This window comes from Lynx rufus, unplaced genomic scaffold (assembly GCF_022079265.1).
Source record: "Lynx rufus isolate CCGP_SWC_20201006 ecotype Redwood Valley unplaced genomic scaffold, mLynRuf1.p SCAF_3, whole genome shotgun sequence".
NCBI classification, from domain to species: Eukaryota; Metazoa; Chordata; class Mammalia; order Carnivora; family Felidae; genus Lynx; species Lynx rufus.
The window spans coordinates 184,846,929-184,874,779 of record NW_025814845.1 but is presented as its reverse complement, the minus strand read 5'-3'; the positions used below and the strand labels follow the sequence as shown (position 1 = coordinate 184,874,779).

The 27,851-nt window shown below is 39.7% G+C and overlaps 1 protein-coding gene across 1 annotated transcript in view; it reads left to right on the top strand.

Annotated features, from left to right (window-relative positions):
• The first annotated feature begins 3,243 nt into the window (after positions 1-3,243).
• LOC124521243 (histone acetyltransferase type B catalytic subunit-like) overlaps positions 3,244-27,851 on the top strand; it is a 49,020-nt gene continuing 24,412 nt past the window's right edge. The window contains exons 1-4 of the mRNA XM_047092337.1: positions 3,244-3,297; positions 6,556-6,625; positions 11,467-11,587; positions 13,555-13,716. Coding sequence (XP_046948293.1) covers positions 3,244-3,297; positions 6,556-6,625; positions 11,467-11,587; positions 13,555-13,716 — 407 coding nt within the window. The remainder of the gene's footprint in view (positions 3,298-6,555; positions 6,626-11,466; positions 11,588-13,554; positions 13,717-27,851) is intronic.

The following is a 27,851-nucleotide window of genomic DNA, read 5'->3' as shown; positions in this document are numbered from 1 at the left end:
GGCAGCCATGCTGGTCACGTGCTTCTTACATTGTATCACTGACGTCTTCTTCCCCTTCCGCTTGTAAGGATCCTTCTGATTATATGAGGCCCGCCCAGATAATGCACGATAGTCTCTCTCCATTATGGTCAGTGGATTAGCTACTTTAATTCTTTGCCATGAAATGTACCATATTCACAGGTCCCGGTTTTAGGCCGTTGACGTCACTGCGGGGCAATACTCTGCCTACCACGATGGTGCCTCTTGCTACCACCTACTTTATGCTCCAGTCAAACCAGAGAACTTGCTGTTACTGGAAGAATCATTCACATTTACACTTCCACGCTGCTCACGTTGTCTCTACGTCTGAACGACACTTTCCTCCCCTTCTCTATATATCCTTGAAGTCTCAACTCAACTGTTATTTTCCCCAAAGCCTGTTTCAAGTGCCCAGGCAGAACCAAAGCTTCTTCCTCTATCCTCCTACACCACTTACTTACACCATCCATTCCAGGTTGACGGCTTGCTATTGCTAGGCTAACTTTCCCATCACACTTTAATTCCCTGATGTTACCTTAACGTAATCATTCTTGCATCTTCTCTGATATCTAGCAAAGATTGTAAGCACAGAAGGAGCTGAGGAATATGTGCTTAGTGGGGTGGATTTCCAAATTTATGAATTATCTGGGAGGGAATTATGATCTTAAATTTTTTTTTTATTGTTTGTTTATTTTTGAGAGAGAAAGAGAGACAGAGTGTGAGCAGGGGAGGGGCAGAGAGAGAGAATTTGAAGCAGGCTCCAGCTCTGAGCTGTCAGCACAGAGCCCGATGCGGGGCTTCAACTCACGAACTGGGAGTTCACGACTTGAGCTGAAGCTGGATGCTTACGTGACTGAGCCAACAGGTGCCCTGGAATTATGATCTTTCATTAAACAGTTAAACCCACTAGGTAGTGAACTTTATTGTTCAGAAGTTCTATGTATCAGACAATTGATGCCATTTGTGGGGAACCGTAGGAAGGAAGTAAAATTTTAGGCACAGTTTCAGTGACTGAAAGGTAGGACTCCATGTCAACCCAAAGGGCTCGACACTTCCTTCATGTTGCCTCTGGGTTTGAACTGTATTTGAATCCTGATACAATTACTATTCTTATTTAGGAGAGCGTTCTCAATTATAGAGCAAGACATTTATTTTTTTTCACACTATTCTTATGTGTTGTAGGTTTCCAAAAGGAATTATAAAAATTACTCTGATGCAAGTGGTACATATTCTTAAAATGAAGATGTGATAAGCAGGTCCTTATAATAATAGTTGTGAACACCTTTTTATCACTTTTTGATATCTGGATTATTTTTCAAAGATGGGATATTTTTCCACTTCTCAAAAATATGAAACATTAAATAAGGATTATGTCTACTTTTGCCAGGCTTTTAAATACAGCAATTCATTTAAATGTCCATCACCCTTCACTGGACAGGTGAGAACGATTCTCAGGACCTTTGAAGGCCTTTTCCCTTAGTCTCAGAACTGGGTAGGTGGGATTCAAACTCCTCTCTTTTTAGCTTAAAAGCACCTGGTATTTTAGGTATGAGTCTTACATCCTTGGGGCACCTGAATGGCTCAGTCAGTTGGGTGTCCGACTCCTGATTTTGGCTCAGGTCTTGGTCTCATGGTTATGAGATTGAGCCCTGCATTGGGCTCTGTGCTGTGTGTGGATCCTGCTTAGGATTCTGTCTCTCCCCGCCTCTCTGTACCTCCCTTATTCATGTCTCTCTCTCTCTCTCTCTCTCTCAAAAAAAAAAAAAAAAAAAAAAAAAGAAAAAAGAAAGAAAAGAAAAGAAAAGGAAAAAAAGATTATGGTGTGATGAAGTAAAAAAACATATAGAGCATTTGGAACCTAGAGTTACTGAGGTCTGGGCAAGTCAGTTAGCGTCTCTGAATTTTAGTTTATTATAAAAATAGAATGAAGTCTACCTCATCACTTTGCAAAGATGAAATGAGATAAATAAAGCCGGTTTATTTTATTATGTTTCATTCCCTACCAGAGTTTGGGGGAATGGGAGACTCTGGTGCCATAAAATCCAACGCTCCACGGTACCACCCCCGCACACTACAAATGAGAATTCCTCCTGAGTTGAACACCAGATGTCCTGTAGGATACAAACATCCGCTGACTAGAAGGTTATTTTTCACATTCCCATGGGCAAATTATTTTTATGACATGAACCCATAACTGGCATAGGATCTCCAAATGGAATGTTTTATAATGAAAAAGGAGGGGGGTGGTAGCTGGCAGCCTGAGGTCCTGGTGACAGGGGAAGCAGATTTTCTTGGAACTGGCATCTGGGTGTTTTGCACTGAGTGAGCGAGAGGGTAGATTTCCTATGGAAGCCGGAGGGACCAGGAAGGAGCTCTGCCCCACTGCGCGTGTCCGAGGCTGGGGTGCCACCAGCACCACTCACACCTGTGCAGGCCGCCCTTGGGTCCCCCTCTCCGCACCGCAGCCAGCGCCTGGCTGGAATGGCTGGTGGGTCTTTCTTGGCCCAGCAGGCTTTATATGTGGGTAGTGGTCATCCTGCAGTTGGCCTGGATTCTAGGAACTCGACTCCAAGTCATTTTTCTAAGACTGACGAGAGTCCCCGCTTCCTCGATGCTTATGTGCAGAACCACTGAGGGTCCTCTCCTCCCCACCACACACATCCGTTAGGAGGAACAGGGTTATCTCATCTTTTCCCAATACACACACACGGGAAACAAGTATCTGAAGCTTTGGAATCTCAATCTCTTCTACTGGAAACACAGCTTTTTCCAGGAAAATAGGCAGAGGAACTTGAAGAAATCTGACATTAAATTCTTGTGGCTCTTTTACCTTTGCTCTCCTGAAAAACTCTTTATCCGTTCTCTTGTTCTCAGGAGAGGGCTATTATGGGTCTAAGCAGAAGGTAACTGGTCCAGTGTCTTCCTCACCTGGCCTCTATGACACTGCAGCCATGGGAACAGCGAAACCTTGGGACCTGCTGGCAGTGAGGAGAGGAGGGATGTGTGATGAGAGGCGGCACCCAAAATGCTCATTTGTTGTCGCTTTGGCTCAAGTGCCCCCAGGAGAGAAGCCAGATTCCATGTGATTAGAGTATCTGGTTTGTCGCGTTCATACAGGCATAGCAGTTTTCACCTGGAAAAGAACGTGAGTTCACCTTCCCACTGGACAGAGAGGGAAACTCCCCACCACGGAATGACGTGAATGGTTCTGGACAGATCAGGGCCATGGTCCAGACCTGTCGACTGTTCTCGCACGCCAGGCTGCCAGTGACCTTCTGCGTATGACTCTGCTCCGTGCGTGGAGCTTCAGGTCCCAGAGCTGGTGTGCTGCAAAAATGGCCAGGTTGCATATGCTGAAACTCTATTTCAAGTTCAATTTGGCAACAGTCTTAAAGACCTTAACTGAAATAGTACTATTAAGCGAGGCTCAACTCTCTCCATCTATCACATTTGAAGCTTTTTCATTAGGGCCACTACTGAACCTTCTTTACTCGGGAAACCTATTCAGCAATAAAGAACCTGACTGATCAGTGGAATATGAATTTTACTGCTGTGTGGAGACATGGTTTTATTGTGCCGTCAGGGAAAATGAGATCTAATTGGGGAATGAGTGACTTATAATCCTCTCTGCATCATTCCTGCTGTCCATTAAGGCACGAAGCCAAAGACTGCTTCCTCTTAGACGCAGTCTGATTTTTAAACTTTTCCTGGATTTCTTGTTTCCCTTAGATCCTAGATCCGGCATAAACCTAATGCATCTAGCACACATTTTGGCTCTCTAACAGTTCCTGAAAAATTCCACTCTATTTTTTTTGGCTGAAGGTCGTGAAAAGCCAAAAATAAAAAAATACAAAAGAAAGAAAGGTTGGGGAGGACATTTAGAAAGTGCATCTAGATTGCCAATTCAGATGGCTAGGCTGGGACCATACATGTGGAAGGAAGGGAGCCATGAATCAGTAATTCCATGTTAACAATGTAATCTCACTTCAATTACATGATTATTTTAGCCAGAGTAGATCTGGCTCACAGATGATGACTCCAACTTTTCCTTGCCCTGAGAGCCTGGAGGTTGCGGACTGAGCCTCCACTTGCTCTGTACACAGGGCTTTGGTGCTCCAGCCATTTAAGGAGTGGTGGGAAACTGACAGTCCGTTTCCAGCACTCCTCTGTGCTCTCATATCAAAGCAGATGTGCTCTTGGGAAGGGTAGGATTATTAGAACATCCCTTTCCTCTAATGGCTTCTTTTGCACTTCATCCAAGTCCACTTACTCTCACGCCAGTGGTTCAGAAAATCAGGCTCATTTATTTCTCTCAGAGGCAGTGGTTTCCCACTGCATTGACATATGCTATATTATGTTGCATTTTGCATCAAGATAGTTTTGAACACGGGTACCCTTATTCACAGGTTTATCTATTGGAAAAGAATAATGGCTGCATCACACTGATGGACATCGTTGCTGAGATGGACGAAACCTGATTTCAAATCTGGAAAGATAAATTTGACTATCTAAATAGCCTTGGTCAATGCAAAAATCTCTGGCTAGGAAAGTCATGTTTTCCTTCTGATCTGGAGCAGCTTAGTGGGAATTTTTTTTAATCAAGTGGGAACAAGAGAGAAAGGAGAGACACCCAAATGGGGCTGGAGAAGAAGCAGATTTGTTTTACATCATCGGACTGCAAGGAGAACCTCCAAGAACAGACATGATCACCCCCGGGGATTTCGAAGTTACCTGAAGCCAAGTGGAAAACAAGGGCTTCTTATTTAGGAAATGCACTTAAACATCTTCTAATGTAATAAACAGGCTGGGACACTTTAGCTTTTTACCAAAGAACAGTAAATAAACATAACCATACCCAACTCTGTAAGCTGAGCTGATTCTCCCAGTCGGAAGTGTACCTTTGGAAATGGCAAAGGGACCCCCGCAAAATGTGGGTAATGAGAGTCAAACTCGAACAAAGCAGCAAGTCTGGGAAAAGAAACCCAAGCACCAAGACATTCAGTGAGTGGAAAGTGCTCGCGCACATCTTTCATGAAAGTTAGAATGCGTATTGAAATCAGAGCCAGTGGAGCTACACCCAGTGCTTTGCGAGATTTTTGATACCATGTGATTTCTGTGTGTGTGTGTGTGTGTGTGTGTGTGTGTGTGTGTGTGTGTGGCTATAAAGACAGCAATAAAGACAACACAAATCCATTCCTTTCCTTCTGTAGAATCACACCAGATTTTTTTAAAAAATAAAAACCGTACTATCAAACTAAACAAAGCCACCAGGATTGAGAAATATTGTCCTGGGAGTTGGAGTTTTTAAACTGGAAATTAGTAATACAGAAGTAAACTGGAAAACAAGGCAACTCCCATTGAAAAACCCTTTCAGGGGTGACAAGAATGTATTTCCACTTCCAGCTCTACTAAGTAAGTTATTTCACAGTCTTTGTCATATTACTTAATCTTTTTAAGTCCAAGTTTTTGTTTCTTTGTTTTTTACCTATGAAATGAGGGCCCTGGATCTACTGTGTTCCAGCTCTAGTTTTTGCTATAATTTTTGAAATGTTAAATCAGACAAAAATGTTGGCTCAAATTTAGGCAAACTGATACAAAATGTTTTAGGAGGAGGCAGCACGGAGGTTGACCTAAATAATTTAGAAATCTGCTTTGGGGCACCTGGATGACTCAGTTGGTTGAGCATCCGACTTGAGGCTTAGGTTTGTGAGATGGAGCCCTACATCTGGCTTGCTGCTGTCAGTGCAGAGCCTGCTTGAGATCCTCTTTCCCGCCTCCCCCCTCCACCTTCTCCTCTCCCCTCCCCCCTCCCTGTTCCTCTGTGTGTGCTATCAAAAATAAACATTAAAAAAAGAAATCTGCCTCAATATTATACATCATTTTTAAAGTGTAAGCTAAAAATTCATGAAGAGTAAGATGTTGTTAGAAATTACATTTGAGAAACAAATTAAGTGCATATTAATGATGAATTATTTTTGTGTCCTGGTATAAATGGACTATCAGCTGAAGAAACAGTCCACATGTTTATAAATATTAAATGGAACTAATGCCTTCAAACACACCACGGAAGGAAGAATCAAAAAAAACATCTAAAGGTAAGCAGACAATGCTGTCGGTTCTGCAGGGTCTCAGTCTTCACACAGAACTGAGGGTTTAGGGTGAAAAGGAATTTCAGTTTCTGTTGTGAAGTATGTTTCTTCAAAGATACTTATTTAAAGCAAAGTTTACAGAAGAGATGAAGGAAATAAAAAGCAAGCATGGGATTTTTTTTAAGTAACAATGTCCTAATTATTAACTCCTCTGACACTGAACACTATTGTTTCAAACCCTCAATTTCAATATTTGTTTTATCTGTGTATCCTAGAAACAATGACATTAAATGGTAGCCTTTTGTTTCTTCCTTACACTCAGCGAACAAACTCTAACTTTAGCTGTCTGTCCTTACACGTTTTTGTTAGGTATATGAAAAACTTCCTGGCATAGTTTTCTGTCCAGGAGAAGCACAATTTTTTTTTACTTCTGATGTTTTTTTCCCAGGTGCAGGCAGATCCTGAGTTGCAGCAATGCTGGACTTTCTCCACTGCTGGTGGAGTGACCCATCTGATAGGTGAGTCTGGAGAGATCCAGACTTTTTCTCTTTATTTTCTCTTAACAGGAAGATTGGGTAGAGAAGAACACATATATCTCTAGTCCTTCAAGCTTCAGGTGTTACGGGAACTGCCTGTAGCCTGGATAGGTAAGTCTGTTTAAAACTGGGATTTAAATTTAGGATGCCTACTTTGCTTCAGATTTAAGCCTAACACGTCGGTCTAAAGTTCATCCATAATAAAAGCAATAATTAGGTTCTCATCTACCTCACCCTTTGACCTTATTTCTTAGTTGCTTAAGAAGATAGTAGATATTTTAAAATATTGGACCCCCTTAAAGATTCATTAAAATGTCTACATTCTCCTTCATGGAAAATAGGAGAGATGAAAAAGTCTTCTTAGATACCCAATTGTGTAATCTTTATGGCCATACTGTGAATACAGAATAGTCCTCCAGGATATAACTTATTAAATGAAATGTTTTCAAGGACCAAATAAGGACATTTGCTTCTCTACTGATTGTCCTAGTATAATGCAATTTAGAAAATATATCAGCAGACTTGATTTTAAATCCTGATGCTATTACTTACTAACTGTATGGTGTTGGAGATATCTCTTAATATGAACTTCAGTTTTTTCAACAGCAAAAAGTATGATAACCAATCTGTTATTAAAAGAGTGCATACGAGGGGCCCCTGGGTGGCGCAGTCGTTAAGCGTCCGACTTCAGCCAGGTCAAGATCTCGCGGTCCGTGGGTTCGAGCTCCGCGTCAGGCCCTGGGCTGATGGCTCAGAGCCTGGAGCCTGTTTCCGATTCTGTGTCTCCCTCTCTCTCTGCCCCTCCCCCGTTCATGCTCTTTCTCTCTCTGTCCCAAAAATAAACAAACATTGAAAAAAAAAATTAAAAAAAAAAAAAGAGTGCATATGAGAAGCTTAACAAATACTGATCTAACTTTCTTTTCCTATATACACTCCTTTTCATCAAATAAATTGTATGAAATTTATTTATGAACTGTATGCTATGTTGGCAATTAATTCCTAATGGAAACATTCTTGGGAATGCCTATAATAGAATGTAAAAATATGAAAATATTTACATGAAATGTATATTTATAGAAAATAGAAGCTTGTCTAGGTTAACTACAGGAGTTACCATACTTTTTTAAAAGTAGAATTGCAAACAGTACAAACAAAAGTCACTTCCTAAATTAATTCTTACATAAAAAGTTGGTTGTAACAATGCTTTCAAGTGCACAGCACTTTGATGTTCAAAGACCCCTTACAATTAAAGAGTGTCCTTTCTGTGATCATCTTGTTCATTAGACTATCTCGAAGATCCCCTGAAGAGGATGCTGAGATGATCTAAACCAATCTTCAAAAATCTCTAGTCTTCAGAAAAGCAATTTTCTTGTGGGAAACCTGACCCCATCTATTTGCCTGTGTTCAGAGGTGTTAATCTTTGCTGTGCATCAGGAACACTTATGGACATTTCTTTAAAATATATACCACCAGGGATTATGATTCAGACATTCTGTGATAGGCTATAGGAATGGGTATTTTTTTTTTAATTCCCTACATATAATTCTGAGAAATAAAGACTGAGAACCACCACTGGGAAGTTTTCGGTCTCTATTGGGTGGGTTCTAGTGAATCCAGGGGGATCACACAGTGATCATCAAACAGCATCCTGAATTCTTGGAGGAACCCAGAACTAATTTTATTTGACTGATTTCTATAAGATATTATCCAAAGCTCACTGCCATCTCTGCCTATTAGGGGGTATACCAGGCTAGATTTCCCCCATAGTGTCCAGGAGGCTAATCCAGAACTTTTTTTTTTTCCTGGTATGTAAAGAGTAACATAATTGTAACCTGACTTGCTTTTATCAGTCACCACTGCTTAACATTTCTTTCCTGAAACTTAGCAACATGTTAAATGGGAATTCAAGGATTCCATAAATGGTCTTTGACTCTATTAATACTCCATTCTTTCTTCTATAGACGTGGCTTAGTGTCTCTTATGCCCACTTCGTCTACTTTGCATCTGGGTAAAATTTGGTTGCGGATGGTTGGCGGTTATTCGAAGTCTTTCTCCAGATTCAATTTGTATCCTATAGGATTTAGAACTATAAGAAATTCACCCAAGTATAAAAACAAATAATGAAACAACACATTTGGTGAGCTCAGGGAAGGGATTTGATGCTGACTGGCGGTTTGGATTGAAGGGAAATATTGAGGATTCGCTTTTCAGGGTAGGATGTGGTTGCCTCATCCTGCTGCCAAATATATTCTGAAAGACACCCTTCTAGGTGGTGGTTTCTTTAAGGAGACATGATTAACTGAGCAAGATTGTTCTCTGTTGTGGTTTTGGAAGAACAACTGGGTAAGGTCACTGTGTTTAAAGAGCATATTTGTTGTGTCTAAATTCCAGTGTCTGTCTATAACTAGGCCCACGGTTTAGATCAGTAATTTATTTAATTTCTAATTTAAACTCATGCTCTGACTCTTAGAGAAAACTATGCCCAGGAAGAAGAAAATTACCAGAGCATTCAACATTCCCAAAAACCTTTCAGTAACAGAGGACTTCGACTTGTTTAGCACATGACTTTAGAGAAACCACAAAACTTGAAAATACTAATTTTTTCATTAAAGTGCCAGAAAATTCAAACCCAGAGTTTTAAACAGTGGTTGTTATATACTATTAATAGCTCTAAAATAAGCAACTTTTGGAATCAGGATGAAAGCTAATTATAGAACTTCTTTGCCGTAGCTGTTTCTATTTACATCTCCAAACCACAGAAGCAAATAATGTAGACTTTACTAACACATCAGCATCTTCTTGTCCTCCTCTTAAGTTTCTGACTTCTTTGCAGCTACTCTTAAAGCTTTCCCTTAAAAACACATCGTAACCGAATATTCCCAGTTCAAGGACAATTTCAGTTTGTAGTTTTTAGTCTAAAGGAAGTCTTCTTAAAATGCCGAATCTCAAGTCACTTATACCCCCAAGTAAGACAAAAGATCAAAGCTCTTGTACACAGGGTGCATATTATCCAGTCTGTTTTGTATGTAGTCCTTTTGTGATTGTTTGCTTCATCAACAGCAAACACAACATAGTAGGAAGAGTCAAGAGCGTGAAGTTATCTGCTATGTAGTGATCGTTGCCACCGCCAAAATGTAAGTGTGACATTTGGGTTGATTTTTAAGAAAAAGAAAAATCTGAAAGTGAAAGTAACTATGCAGAGCAAAAATTTTACGATACTGCAAAGTCTAGCAGAATTGGATGTTTTGTTTTCAGTCTTAGCCAATTTACATGGCGGCAATTGACTCAGTTGGGGTGGAGAGCTGACTGATTATGAACGTCATTCTCTCCAGCACCCCGCCTCACAGACACGCCCAGCTGACCCTGAATTAATCAGTACCCACCTACACCAGTCTTGGCTGCACATTAGAATCACCTGGGGAGCTTTTAACAATCCCTATGCCAGGTAATTAAATCAGACCAATTAAATTACCATCTCTGGGGGTGTGGTCCAGTCGTGAGCAGCTTTTAAAGTTTCCCAGGTGATTACAATGGGCAGCCAAGGTTATAAAACCGCAGCTCCCTATCTAGATACATCCATGAGGTTCTGATTACCTTAGCATTTCTACTTTTTATTGTATACAGAATGGGGTAAGAGGCTGCCTAGGACTCCCAGAACATTCTCCATTTGTAAAAATATCCCTGAAGTGGACAAACAGCCTAACAGAAAGTGAGCACAAGACAAAACATGTATGTCTCTCGAAGACTGTAACCTCATATTCAATCTCACAAGTAACTGAAATGCATTTTTCTAAAAGAAAAATCTTTAAGTACCTATTATATTATAGCAATGATTGCAAAGAACTTAATTCCCAGTGCCGTTGGGATTATGAGAGGGCAGACATGCTCATATATTCCCGGAGGAGTGAAAATTGGCAAACTTTAAAATAACAAAAACTACAACTACTAAAGAAAATACCTAACATTTAATGAGTGGTAACGATGAGCCAGGAACTGTTCTAAGTACTCCTAACTCATTTGATCCTCATGACAGTTAAGTGAGATAAATACTGTGATTATCCCCATTTTCAGCAAAGAGACTAAAGCACAGAGGCATTGAATCACACAACTAATAAAGAAATGGGACAGGGATGCACATACCAGTATTCTAGATCTAGAGCCTGTGTTCTTTGGTACTCACAGCAAGGTAGGGAAACTTGATATTGTGTGCCCAGGTCTTAAAGAGGGCCCAGTATGTCAAAATTCCTCTTTTGGGACTTGTCTTAAGAAAATGATCAGATATATGTTTACTTATGTCCATTAGGAGTAAAATAAAATATTGAAAAAGTGGGAAACAAGATGAAAGTCCACTAATAGGGGGTTGGTTAAGTTAACCATGTTATAATCATATGATGGGATGATATGTTCCCATTAAAAACCTTGTTGTAAAGCGATTCTTTCCAACCCTTTTCACATCATGACATGTGAAGAAAATGACAGTATTTTTATATCACACGAGGGCAAACAGTCAAGGGGGCTGGAGAATACTGGTTCTGGAAGCTGGTGGCACATGTCCAGCCAGCCACTGCAAGAGGTGATGGAATCTTATCTTGACATGTCTGTAGTGCATCCCCAAAGATTAGTTACAAAGTACTCATTTGTAGGAACATGTTATGCTACAGGCAAAAGTTCACTAGATTTTGCTAAATGAAGATAATGCTAACTATAAGGAATCATAATACATTCCAGGCTAATAACTCCATCAGTACATATTGGTACAGGTAGCCATAAACCCATACCAGTTGTCAAACTATTAAAGGAATTCTGTATCTGCTGGTAAATAGCCCATGCACCGGCAAGCCCACCAATGCCACTGCCACTGCCACAACCTCTGCTGCCACCACCACCCAAGGCTTCTCCCAAATATGGCAAATCTGGACTTCCTCAAGATAAAGCAGCTATGAAGTAAAGCCTGAAAGGGGAGTTTGGAAGGAAGGTTCAGGGCTTTATTCTGATTGGTTGGTGTCTAAGCTGTGCAGGTAGTTCAATGTTTTGAATATTACCTCTGCATATTAAAAAAAAATCTCGGTAGGGAAGAATTTTTGGAAGAATATGTATTGCAGATGTTAATATTTATTCGCTTTGTACTTTTCTGGATTTTTCTACTCATCTGCTTTGATCAATTATATGTTTATAAATAGGAAAAATAAAGACCAATACATAATACTTTTTAGAATTGATCTTGTGATTATGGTAGAATCTGAATTCTTAAATCCTGATATTTACGAAAGTATCTTTGGCCTTCAAAGTAACAGAAGGCTCCTAAACTGGCTACTTGAAAGGATCCACTGGTTGGGATGAAGAGGAGACTGTATATCAGCATGGTAACCTAAAGATAAGAGTCCTTTTCCCAATTGCTAGATACCACAAAAAATTCTCATAATCTTGTGGAACCCAGGGAAGGAGAGAGGCTCCCAGTAATAACTGAGATGGAGTCTTAAAGACAAAATACGTTGATTTAAAAGTAATAAAGGACTATGTTCTGTCTTGTCATTCTGGGTTTCTGGGCCAAAATTCCACACAAACACATTGCTGGGGAGAGTGCCCGCCCGTGCTCAAATCAAACGACACTTCCAACCTCTGATGGGGCCAGTGCTGCTGTGAACCCACGCTGCCATGATTTATGCCAGAGAAGGTCACCACTGCCTGAATGATGCGGTTCACTTCTCAGGGTGGCCCCCAATCTGCAGCCATCTCTTCTGCCCAGCGAAACAAAACACCACCATCTCTGTGTGCTTTCTAATTCCCGTTAGAGCTTCAATGTGTCTACCAAGAGGATCCTTTGGTGTGGCCTTCAGCCCTTCACTCTAAATTCACACACACACACACACACACACACACACACACACACACACGAATGAATGTCTGGCTTTTCCTGATCTTTTTTTTTTTTTTTATATTTATTCATTTTGAGAGAGCATGAGAGAAAACAAGTGGAGAAGGGGCAGAGAGAGAGGGAGAGAGAGAAGTGGAAGCAGACTCTGCACTCCTAGCGCAGAGCCTGACACGGTGCTTCAACTCATGAACCAGGAGATCATGACCTGAGCTAAAATCAAGAGTCAGACACATAACTGACTGAGCCACCCAGGCGCCCCGTCCAGATCTTTTAAATAACATGTGCAAACAAAAACTACTAATTCCCTTTCCCGCAACACAGCAGGGAATCTTCTCTCTTTCCTCTTAGCTGCTGGGACTGTCCCCCGCTCCCATCCCACTGGTTTATCCTAGCAAAGGATGCTAAAAGAGCTCTGCTTTCCTCCTGGAATCCCATCCTTCCCTAAGTATGACAAGAGAGAACAATGAGGCCCACCTGCTCCTCACTGGGGAAGAAATACACAAAGGGAGCTTAAGTAAATCTCCATCTCAATAAATATCCTTTCACATACTTTCAGATGTGAGCTGCTATTGAAAAACACTCAATATTCATTGAATGAATGGTGGCCAAGGATATATTTGAACAAACAAAGTGTCATCACAGCACCTCGCTAATTTGGAAGTTGTCTATCACACAATGGAACCATAGAACATAGCTAAGAACTGAGAAGAAAACAAAACAGATGTCTTAGAACACTTTACAACTGGGCACTATCAACAAAGGCATCATTTTAGTCTGTTTATATGTTACTTACAGTTCAAGTCAGCCAGGTTTTTGGGTTTCTTTGGTGAAAGGCCTTGAATTTTGGAGCCAGAAGGACTTGGGCTCGGATTCAAATAAATTTAACCCTTTTCTTAATCTGCAAGGTAGAAATAATGACATTTAACCACAAAGTCATACTATGAGAATTAAAGGAGCTAACATATGAAAAGAATCTAATGAAATCTTATAGATAAAAATGTATTTAATAGTGAGTTCTTTTTTCTCCTTTTCCAAGACCAAGGCAGACTGGAAGCAGAAGACGAGGAGGTTTCAAAGATGGACAGATAGCAGTGACAAGAAATAACAGACCTAACCTGACCAGAAAGGATATTATGTGGAAAAATAACTCAAAACCACCAGGATCCTTCTTCACTTCCAAGGCCATCACTGGGTCACAGTAACCAAGAAAAGGTGAAATTATATTCAGTATCTTTCTCAGAAGTTGGTGAGACAGGACAGGGACTGTAGACTACATCTCTCCAAAATAAATAAGATAGAAAATGTTGGGGCTGGGAAACTTTGCTCAGGGTAGAGGAAAGGGGAGGTGCCCCCTTACAAGAAATGGATATACCCAAAGAGCTTGGGTTAACTCTATCCATGGAGCAGAGGTTAGCAGTCTTTCAGTAAAGGGCCAAATAGTAAATATTTTCAGCTCTGTGAGCCACAGAAGGCCTCAGTTACATATAATTTCTTTCACGTGTGTATGTTTGTTTTGCCACACTTTAAAAATGTAAAAAAAAAAAAATTCTTAATTTACATGCTGTACAGGAGCAAACCACAGATTGGATTTAGCCCACAGGCCACACTTTGCTGACAGTGATGTCCTGTACAGGATTCAAGTTAAGCGCCTTTTAAAATCCATTACATAAAATAATGGGTGAAGTGTTGACGTCTGCATTTAAGTCACCTCACTAGAATCGAAACTTCATTTACTATCATTTTAAATAAATGCACTAATTGGGGTTTACTCATGTTAATATGCCTCTGCTTATAAATGGGAATTTTAACCAACCCAAACAATCAATGGCAAAACTAGGACTCCTATACACATCGGGGAGAAAAGTAAAACTGTATCACAAATAAGAGCTAGCGTTTATTGCAAATGTGCTCCGGGCAACATATATGTGACTTTTATGGACTGCATTGTGCGTCCCCCCGGCCCCTGCCAAATTCATGTGTTGAAGCCCTAATCCCTGGTGTGACTGTATTTGGAAACAGGACCCATAAAGTAGTTAAGGTTAAATAAGGTCAGAAGGGTGGAGCCCTAACTCAATAGGACTTGTGTCCTTCTAAGAAAAATGCACACCAGGAGTGTGTGTGCCCAGAACAGAGGTCACAAGAAGCCTGCTTGTCTGCCAGCCAGGAAGAAAGCCCTCACCAGGAACCAACACTGCCGGCACATCGATTTTACACTCCTGGGGTAAAGTCTGCTGTTGAAACCACTGAGTCTGTAGTATTCTGTCGTGGCAGAGTTGGGGTTTGAACCCAGGCAAACTAACTCAGGGTCATGCCCTTAACCAGGTTACAGTGACATTCTTCTCTGGTTTACGGTAAAGATGGCTTCCCACTTAATTAAGTAGCACTCATAGGAAGAGCTAACTAGCATCTAATAATGGGACTTGAAATGCTTTCACACATGACCACCTGAAGACTTCTCTAAGTGTCAATCATACAAATTTTACTGCTTCCAAAAGGAGCTAAACAAAGAAGAGATTGATGGCCTATTGCTTGGCAGGGTGGATGCTGGAATCTGCCCAAGGGAAGAAATATGAACCAGATTGTATTTTACCCCTTATGCCTTATATAGCATATATGCACCTACAACGTACACCATGGCAACTTTTGTATAGACATTTTTATATAAACCATTTTTTTTGTGCAAAATGAAATGTATACTAAAGGAAAGATTAATTTCCAAAATAAACTAGTCTTCCAGATTTTATAGATGTGAAGGGGATGAAGCAGACATACCCAAGCGACCTAACCTTTATTTTGGCAATCTTCTTTTACCCTCTTTCTTTCCTCGTTGCTCCTGATCTCTGAACTCAGAATCCAGCATTGGCTAATCCCCAGTGGTGTTACACTAGAGAAATGCTCAGGCTGGGCTTAGAGGTTAATCCTGAACTGAATTAACTCCTAACTGATTACACAATTGAAGACTGTTGCAGGAATAGGAAAACAATGGCTAATATGGGCAGAGAATTATCATTAAAGGTTGTCAACTCTTGCGCTTACCCGGTCTGCAAGTTTAATAATCAAATACATAACCTACATGATTTTGAAGGGGCTCATCTGAATATTCTGAATGAAAAATGACAATCCAGGAGGGCACAAAAAGACCCCACATTGCAAACCGGTTCTCTGGCATCAGTGTTAGATGAATCGAATTTATTCCATTCTGTACCTTCAGAGGTATAGAAATGACTTTCTGAAATGTTGAAGTAGGCATTTTTAAAAATTTCTTTTCTAGAAAACGTGCACTGAATACCTCTCGTAAATATTCAGTTGGATTATGGTGGAAACAGCCTGAAACATAGATAGTAGACTTCATAACTAAGTGTTTTTTTGAGAAACATTTATTACAAAAGATTAGTAACTAACCCAATACAAAGATACTAAAGTTGATTGTCATTTTTTTTCTCTCACTCTTACTTTATATGGTTGGTATTCAAAATGTTAAATCTATGACTGGTGTGGTTTGTTTGCTGCTAAAAAAAATGGAGCAGTGTGATTGTTGTATATGTGTTCAGGCAAGAGTAGCTTATGTTATTGACAGTATTAATATGATAGTTAGCACTTTTTGCATTCAACCATCAACATTTAAGAAGCACCCAAAATCTAGAGTGCCTGGATGGCTCAGTCGGTTAAGGATATGATTCTTGATTTCGGCTCAGGTCCTGATCCCACAGTCCCAAGAAGGAGCCCATGTCGGGTGGGGTTCCGCACTGAGAGTGCAGCCTGCTTATGATTTTCTCTCTCTCTCAAAGAAAAAAAAGAAAAAAAGAAGCACCCAAAATGTGTCAAGCACTCTTCTAGATACTTTGGATATACCACCAGTGAGTAAAACAAAGATCTGTGCCCTTGGGAAGCTCACTTCTAACAGATGGAAAATGAACAATAAACAACAAGCAGGACAAATAAGTAAATCACTGCTTAAGTTTGGAGGGAGACTCCAGACAACTGAAAACGCCCCATGGCAGGGTTTGGTGTTTTGAGGAAAAATAAAGTGACTGGTCTAAGGGTGGAGTGCTTGGGCAGGTGCAAGTAGCAGGAAATGAAATACAAGATGGGACTGAAGAGGTGGCAGGATGGATCAAGCCACACAGTGCAGGGTGAGATATGGGCCAGGATCTGGTTTGGTTTATGTAGAGTGCCGTGGGAGAAAGCTACTGGAGGGTGCCCACTGGAAAGTGATGGAATGTAACTGACGTTTTCACTGGAGTACTTTGGCTTCTCTGTGAGGAAGACTCTAAGGGGGCAATGGAGTAAAAGGGAAGACTTAGGGGCTTCGAGCCAATTATGGCTTGGACTGGGGCGATGGTCAGGGAGATGGTGAGGGGTGGTCAGCTGGAAAATAATTTGGAGAGAAGCCAACAGGATGTTCTAATATGTGAGGGGTGACAGGTAAAAAGAAGTCCAACTTAGTTTTGCCCTAACTGGGACCGTGGTAATTTTGGGAACAGGATCTCTTCATCTGTACCAGGCAAACTAGCCGTGTAGAACCAGCCAGAGTAGCTACAGTCAGGCACCTTTTAGGAAGTTATACCCAGTGATCATGTGGAGGCAGAGAGCCTGGGGCATGATATGCCATGGTTTGCAACAAGCATCAAAAACAAAAAGAATAGAATGGAAACAAAATATAAGGTATCAGAGAACATCACATATAATAAAGAAAATATGCATATTTACATATTTGTATGCACTTAAATATCTGTATCTATCTATATCTATATCTATATCTATATATCTATATCTATGTATAAAGGAAGCAGTGTTTGCATATAATAGATCGGGATTAAAAGTAATTCTTACTATGGATTTAGGTCAAAAAATTTGAAAGCACCTGACCCAGTATGCCTCTCAGAGCACAGCACATTGTAGATGATTCAGTGGTTTTGTTGAATTAGAATGAAAACAAAAGAAAAAATATGAATTGGTCTGGTAATAAAACATTTCTTTTCTTTGTCCTAGGGAAGGGGCACAGGGAGAGAAATGTAGTAATCTTTTTCCTCCATGTTAGCTATGACCACAGACCCAGTAAACTGTGCATACAAAAAAACTTAGGGGCAGTACTTCATTATTATGCAATTTCCAGGGACAGCACTGTCCTTAATTCACAGTGAAACAGACTGAAAGTCAGGGTGAGTGGTGACAAGCAGTTCTGCCTATTTCCAAGGGTAATAAAGTTTTGATTCCTTGACCAAGGTATTGCATTGGTTGACATGGGCCTGGAGCCTATATTCAGGCTTACAAGTCCATATTCTTTTAACACTTAAAATATATTAACCAGAAAGCATGCCATCTTTGGTGAATGGAAAATAGTTTGTTGTGTTTGGTGCAGTTAGGGAGAGGCACAGACTAAACTGGAAAGGCCAGTGGTAATTTTGGGGCTATGAGACATGCAGTCTATATGACAGGGATGCTAGGTTTAAACATGTGCATAGCCGTGTTGTAGAGCAATCCCCCCACTAAAGTAACGGATTTAGTATTTATATCCATGCTTTTTTAAAGTTTGTTGTCAGTGACTCCCTATCTCCTGGATGAACAGAGCGAGTCAATTGCCTGCCACAGGAGAGTTCAGATTACTACATCAGAAAGGCAGAGTGGGGGAGAGGGGGAAGGAAAGAAAACAAAAAAACAAAAAAAAAAACAAGTAGATGTTTCTTTTTCTCCAACATAGTTTTTTGAAGCTCACCCACCCTTCCATTGCCATTTTCACTGACTACCTGAAACTATTCTTCCAATGAGTTGAAATACTCATAGGCCTTTTGACACAAAGTGTGCAATTTTTGAGGGACTAGTGGTGATATGGAAGGGAACACTCTTGCTCCCCTAGCACCTGACTCACTATGGGAAGTCGGGACAGTGGAAGGAACGCAGCGCCCACTCCCTCCACGGCCACTGGGTTCTCTTTGGGCTACAGGGTTGAAAAGGAGGAAGACTGGAGAGGGGGAAAGCCATGGGGAGTCTGGTTAAGATGTAATGGAGGCCTGAGCCAGAACACAGGGACACCAGAGAGGCCACATTTTCAGAAAAATATGTTTCAGATCTGTAGTTTACAAATTTCATGAATTTTATCTTGAAGATTTTAAAACCTAGGCTGCTTTCTCTTCTATCTGTGTAATATGAAATAGCTTTTTCACTGGCATGGGAATTAAAAAAAATTACTCTAAGCAAAACATAATTAGAAAGATAAACATACTTCCTTCTTAAGCATATGATATATGCATAAGCCTAATCGAAAATATTTTGCTGGCTTTGCTATTCAGTATTATCTGTGTCACAGCTCCCCATTCCCACCCCTCCCTCTGAGGCCCATTAGAGCAGATAATTATGAGTTGACTTGATATAGGGAAGAGCCAAATTAAGCGGTGATGTAACCAGTGAGAGCCACGCTAATCCTTTCCATCCCACACAGCAGGTGATTCTCAGATAGGCTCTTTACCAGGCTGATGGTTGGAAAGTTTTAGAAACGCAGTCACAATTAATGGCCGTGAACCTAGGCAACAACTTAGCCTCCGTAGAGATCACGAATATCCTCCCCTCTTTCTTTCTTCTTCTTCTTCTTCTTTCCCTCTATCTTTTTGTCTGGGGAGTTTGGCATCATGTTAAGATGCCTGGCATTCTGATTCAAGTTCTAGTTTCTGAGATATTCCAAATGATCCACTGCTGGCGCAAATAGAAAAATCTCATATTGTATGGAGCTCCTGTCAGGATTCACTGCAGGACATCAACACACTATTTCTCGTCACTTGACAGTATTTTGGTTACATTCACCACAGCTTCCTTATATAAAACACTGTTCTCTCTCCATTTGTGTAAGTGTGCAAAAAGTTCCCTTTAGGTGTTTTCTAGTGCAAAAGTTGGAGAAGGCATGAGTAAAATTTCTGGATATACATACTTAAGCTTTCTATAATAAATGATTTTTAAGTGACGATTTTAAGCATAGTTAAGCTAACTTACATTATATTTTCGCTCAAGCAGATTTATATACAAAAGCATTCTATGGCCCATGAACAAAAATGACATGGCTGGGTCACTGTCAACAGGCTTACATTTAAAATTATCTTCTAGGATTGGGAATGAATGTATGTTGGTCCCACCTTCATTCCCTGCCAGATCCCGTTTGCTGCAAAGCTTCCATTTGTAAGTCTATTGGTTGAGAATAGGGGAGCGGTTGCCAAATATCTGAGAATAGAAAAGAACTTGACTTACGTTACCATAATGTTTTGTCCAGTTGAACCTAATGACTACATCAACAGTATGTAGCATATAATGTTTTTATTTATTTAATAAGAAGTGTAGTGAAGCATTTGAAATAACCTGAATCCCCAATGAGAGACTGGTTAAGTAAATTATGAGTTATAAAGAGATATAAAAATGCTATAATATTGGAAATGGAAAAGGAAGCAGATAAAAATCATATACTTGTGTTTATAAGTATTAAAATTTAGGAAAATGTACATTTATTGAAAAAAGAAACTAGTCATTAAGATAGCAGAATGGTTATATTATTTCTTTGTTTGTGTGTCTCCTGATATGATGCTCTGAGAATATGGCATCAGTTATACTAATACCCTGTGAAAAACGCATGAAGTAGATCTGATCATGAGGAAACATCTGACAAAGCCAAGATGAGGGCCAGTCTCTAAAATAACTGGCCTCTACTCTTCAAAACTTTCAAACCCATGAAAGACACACACACACACACACACACACACACACACACACACACACACAAAATGATGCCCCATTCTGGATTAAAGAAACTAAAGAGACATTTAAAACTAAAAGCAATGTGTGATCCTGGGCTAGAAAAAAATTTATAATAGATTCTATTAGGACTCGTATATATTTGCTAACTTCAAAGAAAACTCATTCTTAATAAAAATGATTGCAATTTTAGCCTACGGCCACTTATCACAAAACATTCATGTGGAAAATAATTCAATAAATAATCACATACTTTATTTTACAGTAAAAATTCAATATTTAAATACAATATGTAAATATCAGTGATAAAAAAGTAAAGCTTTAAATTTCAGTGAGTATTTTATTGACTTTTTATTATAAAAATTTGAATTTTCTTTAAAAGTCTTACTATATTTTTCATTTGCCTTTCCAATATTTTATAATAAAAATTTCTTGAAGTTGCTTTTCTACGTTGCTTATATTTGTTAGAAAGTTTAATTATCTTTGATATCCCTGTCAATATTCCAGGAAAAGACAAAATATCAGTAGTCTAACAAGGACAAGTACTTAGTCATTATATTGCTTTTCTTCATGGCTTAGTGAAACTAAATTTTTAATAATTAAACTTACAATGACAAAAAGGGATATTCTTTTTTCTTAATAAAAATTAGCCCTTAGAAATCAAGGGATATTCTTTGTTCTTAAAAATTAAAATTTGGGGTGCCTGGGTGGCTCAGTCTAGGCTAAGCATCTGCCTTCAGCTCAGGTCATGATCTCATAGTTTGTGGGTTCAAGCCCCACGTCAGGCTCTGTGCTGACAGCTCAGAGCCTGGAGCCTGCTTCGGATTCTGTGTCTCCCTCTCTCTCTGCCCCTCCCCCATTTGCTCTCTCTCAAAAACGAATAAAACATTAAAAAATTTAAAACTAGGGGCGCCTGGGTGGCGCAGTCGGTTAAGCGTCCGACTTCAGCCAGGTCACGATCTCGCGGTCCGTGAGTTCGAGCCCCGCGTCGGGCTCTGGGCTGATGGCTCAGAGCCTGGAGCCTGTTTCCGATTCTGTGTCTCCCTCTCTCTCTGCCCCTCCCCCGTTCATGCTCTGTCTCTCTCGGTCCCAAAAATAAATAAACGTTGAAAAAAAAAATTTAAAAAATTTAAAACTAGAATTTAATGATTTCAGATTATTTGAAGAGAAAACTTCATTTGTAGTTGAACTAAAAACAAAGCAAAGAAACAACACAAATACAGAGGAAACATATTTGACCATAATTATATTGTTACATAGAAGCAAAAAAAGAAAAAGAGTCATTATATTGTAACTCTCTTTTTACACTGAAACTTTCTATATATTGGGCTTAGGATCCAATTCTGCAATTTATTCTGTCTGATAGTCGCCATTTTCATTTTGTATATGACACCAGAATCTATTTTATTTACCATAGCAGCAAATCTCATGGGTTAGAATTAGATTCTAACAAAGATGTCAGTCTGCCTTGGTGGATGAATTTTCAGTTCAACTACAACAAAGAAAAATCCTATCTCAATACCTTACTTACTTAAAAGATTATTTAATGTTTTGCTTTGTTCTTTTGGATTAGCTGTAACTGCAGAAAAAAAGTCTTCATAGTCCAGAATGACAACTGTTACAACTGTAATTGTTCCTCCAGTCGTAATGACAGGTTTAATTTAAAACTGCTCCTTCTCACTCAGATTACTGTGAGACCAACAACTCTGAACTGCTGTTGGAGTTAAGAGTTGGCCATGGTATAGAGTGAAGATAATTTGATCTCCACAGGAATTCAGATTCTAATTTGAGCCTCACTAATCAGTGTTCTAATCAGGGAAACTAATCAACTGTATATACTGTAAGTTTATCTATTAGAAAGCCTTGGATTTCTCCCAGAGCTACAGCCAAATATTTCAAATGGCAACCAACTTTGCCTTGTCATTGCTCATACTTGATCATCAGAAAATCATGTCTATGTCAGGAAAACAAAGGGTCTTTGATTCCATGTGTATGCCAGTCATTTGCCTGCTAAATGCTAATGGATCCCACAGTTATGCCACATTGACCTGCTTCAACACAGTGTAAAGTGAAAATTTTCCCTCAAGTCCTTGTCTTTCTTATACTTACATTTGCATTTGATCAAGATAGCATGAAGTTTAGTACTACCCACATTTACACATAATTTTGTATTTTAAAACTTAAAAAAGTATTACTAGGTTTCTTGCTTGGGGATGTGACTCTTCTACTCAATGGCCATTTATTATGAAGCTATTCTGTACCAGACACTGTGCAGATAAGAGTAGATAAGATAGTACATGTGGAAATGAGACAAAGGGAAAGACTGCAGAGGAAAGATGAATAACTTTGTATTCACCATGTATTAATTTACCTTGATGGATTTACAGGTATAATACATCTGAACTATAACATCAAGAGACAACAAATAGATACATATGCACATTTGTTGGTTTTAATTAGTTAGCACTTGAAAATAAAGGACTGAAGCTTTTCCTTCTCTCTTGGTTCACAGAAGCCACTCCATAAGATGGGTTGAAAGTACAAGAAGGTACCAAGTAATCTCCCCCAATTATGAGTTCCTACAAGAAAGTCTAGTTCATGGACTTTTATCTGTGCATTTAGACTAGAGTTATCTTCTTAGAGGTAAAAAGAAGAGGAAACTGTGGGCCAAATGAGGCTAGAAATAGAAGGCAAATCAGATTTCACAGTAAAAATCAAAGTTTTTGCATTAAGACCTCAGAAGGGACTATTATAGACAAAGCAGACAAATCTTTGCACTTGCAGATTTCACATTTAAGATTTAATATTACAATCTGTCTTTGCCATGAGACAGGGAGTGGTTTTGAAAATTGTTCGATATTCAACAATACAATGGAAAAATAATATAAAACTTCTGTAAAATGAAAGGGTGAATATTATAAAAGATGCAATATTTCATGTGGCCAATAACAGTGAAAGGATTGCTCAGGTCACGACAAACTCAATGGCAAATGAAAGACTAGCAGTCTAGATGAGCTAACAATGAAAGAAAAGGAAAGGAAACAAAGTTAACAAATAGTAGTAAATAAAATAGAATGACTTAACCACTAAAAAATTAAGAAAGATTATGGGGAAAGTAGATAAAACCTAGAAATTATTTTAAAAATTATAAATATTTAAATTTTGCTTTAAACTCAAATGGGGACTAAAGAGAGAAGAGGGCTGCGTAGGAGGACGCTGGGCTCTCCACATCCTGCTAATCACTGAGATTCCACCCACATCTGCCTAAATAACCCAGAAAACCGCCAGAAGACTAGCAGAACAGACTCTCTGGAGCCAAGTGTAGACGAGAGGCCCACGGAAGAGGGTAGGAAGGGCGGAGGGGCGGTGCGCGCTCCACGGACTGGCAGGAGGGAGCCGGGGCGGTGGAGGGGCAGCCAGCCCATCCAGCAAGGCAGAGCCCCCGAGTCTGACTTGCAAAGGCGGAAGCTCCAGACTCCATGAGTTCTGACAGCCAGTGGGAATTAACATCTGGAATGTTATAAGTCAACAGCTCTGCTCCGAGAGGGGGAGAGCTAGAGGACAATGGGAGGGAGAGTTGTTGAGCCCCGGAAGATAGAGCTCAGCTGGGCTGGGGAACAAAGGTGCTGGGAAGCACCATCTCCCTTGCCCATCCCCCAGCCAAAATCCCAAAGGGAACCAGTTCCCGTCATGGAACTTGCTTGCACCGCGCAAACACCCAACGCTGTGCTCCTGTGGATCCATCCCTCTGATGGGTCTGCCTGCCTCCCTCCTAGTGCTGCAGGGCCCCCTCCCGCAGTGGACCACCAAAGGCAAAGTGAGCTAAGCCTGCCCCTCTTGCCCCTGTGCACCTTGCAGATCCACCCCGGCTAATATGCCAGATCCCATAGAAGCAGTACCACAAGCCTGGCAGTGTGCAAGTAGCCCAGACAGGGGCCACACCACTCCACAGTGAGTCCTGCCCCTGGGAGAAGGGAAGATAAGACACACACCAGTCTGACTTTGGCCCCAGCAGTGGGCTGGGGGCAGGTCTGACTGCAGCCCCGCCCACCAACACAAGTTACTCCAGACATAATAGGGGAAGAGCCCTGCAGTTCCGCACCACTCCAGGGACTGTCCAAAATGACGAAACGGAAGAATTCTCCTCAAAAGAAATTCCAGGAAGTAGCGACAGCTAACAAATTGATCAAAAACGATTTAAGCAATATAACGGAACATGAATTTAAAATAATAGTCATAAAATTAATCACTGTGCTTGAAAAAAGTATAGAGGACAGCAGAGAATCTATTGCTACAGAGACCAAGGGACTAAGAAACAGTCAAGAGGAGCTAAAAAATGCTATAAATGAGGTGCAAAATAAAATGGAGACGACTACAGCTCCGATTGAAGAGGCAGAGGAGAGAAGAGGTGAATTAGAAGATAAAATTATGGTAAAAGAGGAAGCTGAGAAAAAGAGAGATAAAAAAAATCCAAGAGTATGAGGGGAGAATTAGAGAACTAACTGATGCAATAAAACGGAACAATATCCGTATAATAGGGATTCCAGAGGAGGAAGAGAGAGTAAAAGGGGCTGAAGGTATACTTGAACAAATCATAGCTGAGAGCTTCCCTGATCTGGGGAAGAAAAAAGGCACTGAAATCCAAGAGGCACAGAGAACTCCCTTCAGACGGAACTTGAATCGATCTCCTGCACGACATATCATAGTGAAACTGGCAAAATACAAGGATAAAGAGAAAATTCTGAAAGCAGCTAGGGATAAACATGTTCTAACATATAAAGAGAGACCGATAAGACTAGTGACGGATCTATCTACTGAAACTTGGCAGCCCAGAAAGGAATGGTAGGAAATCTTCAATGTGATGAACAGAAAAAAATATACATCTGAGAATCCTTTATCCAGCAAGTCTGTCATTCAGAATAGAAGGAGAGATAAAGGTCTTCCCAAACAAGCAAAAACTGAAGGAATTCGTCACCACTAAACCAGCCCTACAAGAGATCCTAAGGGGGATTCTGTGAGTGAAATGTTGCAAGGACCACAAAGTACCACAGACATCACTACAAGCATGAAAACTACAGACATCACAATGACTCTAAACCCATATCTTTCTATAGTAACACTGAATGTAAATGGACTAAATGCTCCAACCAAAAGACATAGGGTATCAGAATGGATAAAAAAACAAGACCCATCTATTTGCTGTCTACAAGAGACTCATTTTAGACCTGAGGACACCTTCAGATTGAAAGTGAGGGGATGGAGAACTATCTATCATGCTACTGGAACTCAAAAGAAAGCTGGAGTAGCCATACTTATACCAGACAAACTAGACTTTAAATTAAAGGCTGTAACAAGAGATGAAGAAGGGCATTATATAATAATTACAGGGTCTATCCATCAGGAAGAGCTAACAATAATAAATGTCTATGCGCCGAATAGGGGAGCTCCCAAATATATAAAACAATTAATCACAAATATAAGCAACCTTATTGATAAGAATGTAGTAACTGCAGGAAACTTTAATACTGCACTTACAACAATGGATAGATCATCTAGACACAGGATCAATAACAAAACAAGGGCCCTGAATGATACATTGGATCAGATGGACTTGACAGGTATATTTAGAACTCTGCATCCCAAAACAACAGAATATACTTTCTTTTCAAGTGCACATGGAACATTCTCCAAGATAGATAACATACTGGGTCACAAAATAGTCCTTCATAAGTATACAAGAATTGAGATCATACCATGCATACTTTCAGACCACAATGCTATGAAGCTTGAAATCAACCACAGGAAAAAGTCTGGAAAACCTCCAAAAGCATGCAAGTTAAAGAACACCCTACTAAAGAATGAATGGGTCAACCAGGCAATTAGAGAAGAAATTTAAAAATATATGGAAACAAATGAAAATAAAAATACAACAATCCAAATGCTTTGGGATGCAGTGAAGGCAGTCCTGAGAGGAAAATACATTGCAATTCAGGCCTATCTCAAGAAACAAGAAAAATTCCAAATACAAAATCTAACAGCACACCTAAAGGAAATAGAAGCAGAACAGCAAAGACACCCCAAACCCATCAGAAGACAAATAATAAAGATCAGAGCAGAAATAAACAATATAGAATATAAAAAAACTGTAGAGCAAATCAATGAAACCAAGAGTTGGTTTTTTGAAAAAATAAACAATATTGATAAACCTCTAGCCAGGCTTCTCAAGAAGCCTGGGAGAAAAGGGAGATGACCAAAATAGATAAAATGAGGAATGAAAATGGAATTATTACAACCAATCCCTCAGAAATACAAGCAATTATCAGGGAATACTATGAAAAATTATATGCCAAAACTGGACAACCTGGAAGAAATGGACAAATTCCTAAGCACCCACACACTTCCAAAACTCAAATAGGAAGAAATAGAAAACTTGAACAGACCCATAACCAGCAAAGAAATTGAATAAGTTATCAAAAATCTCCCAACAAATGAAGAGTCCAGGACCAGGTGGCTTCCCTGGGGAATTCTACCAGACATTTAAAGCAGAGATCATACCTATCTTTCTCAAGCTAGTCCAAAAAAAATAGAAAGGGAAGGAAAACTTCCAGACTCATTCTATGAAGCAAGTATTACTTTGATTCCTAAACCAGACAGAGACCCAGTAAAAAAAAAAAGAGAACTAAAGGCCAATATCCTTGATGAATATGGATGTAAAAATTCTCAAAAAGATACTAGCAAATCGAATTCAACAGCATATAAAAAGAATTATTCACCATGATAAACTGGGATTCATTCCTGGGCTGCAGGGCTGGTTCAACATTTGCAAATCAATCAATGTGATACAGCACATTAATAAAAGAAAAGATAAGAACCATATGATCCTGTCTATTGATGCAGAAAAAAGCATCTGACAAAATTCAGCATCCTTTCTTAATAAAAACCCTCGAGAAAGTCGGGATAGAAGGAACATACTTAAAGATCATAAAAGCCATTTATGAAAAGCCCACAGCTAATATCATCCTCAATGGGGAAAAACTGAGAGCTTTCTACCTGAGCTCAGAAACACTACAGGTATGTCCACTCTCACCACTGTTGTTTAACACAGTGTTGGAAGTTCTAGCATCCGCAATCAGACAACAAAAGGGAAACAAAGGCATCAAAATTGGCAAAGATGAAGTCAACCTTTCACTTTTGCACATGACACGATATTATACATGGAAAATCCGATAGACTCCACCAAAAGTCTGCTAGAACTGATACATGAATTCAGCAAAGTTGCAGGATACAAAATCAATGTACAGAAATCAGTTGCATTCTTATACACTAATAATGAAACAACAGAAAGACAAATAAACTGATCCCATTCACAATTGCACCAAGAAGCATAAAATACCTAGGAATAAACCTAACCAAAGATGTAAAAGATCTGTATGATGAAAACTATAGAAAGCTTATGAAGGAAATGGAAGAAAATATAAAGAAATGGAAACACATTCCATGCTCATAGTTTGGAAGAATAAATATTGTTAAAATGTCAATACTACCCAAAGCTATCTACACATTCAATGAAATCCCAATCAAAATTGCACCAGCATTCTT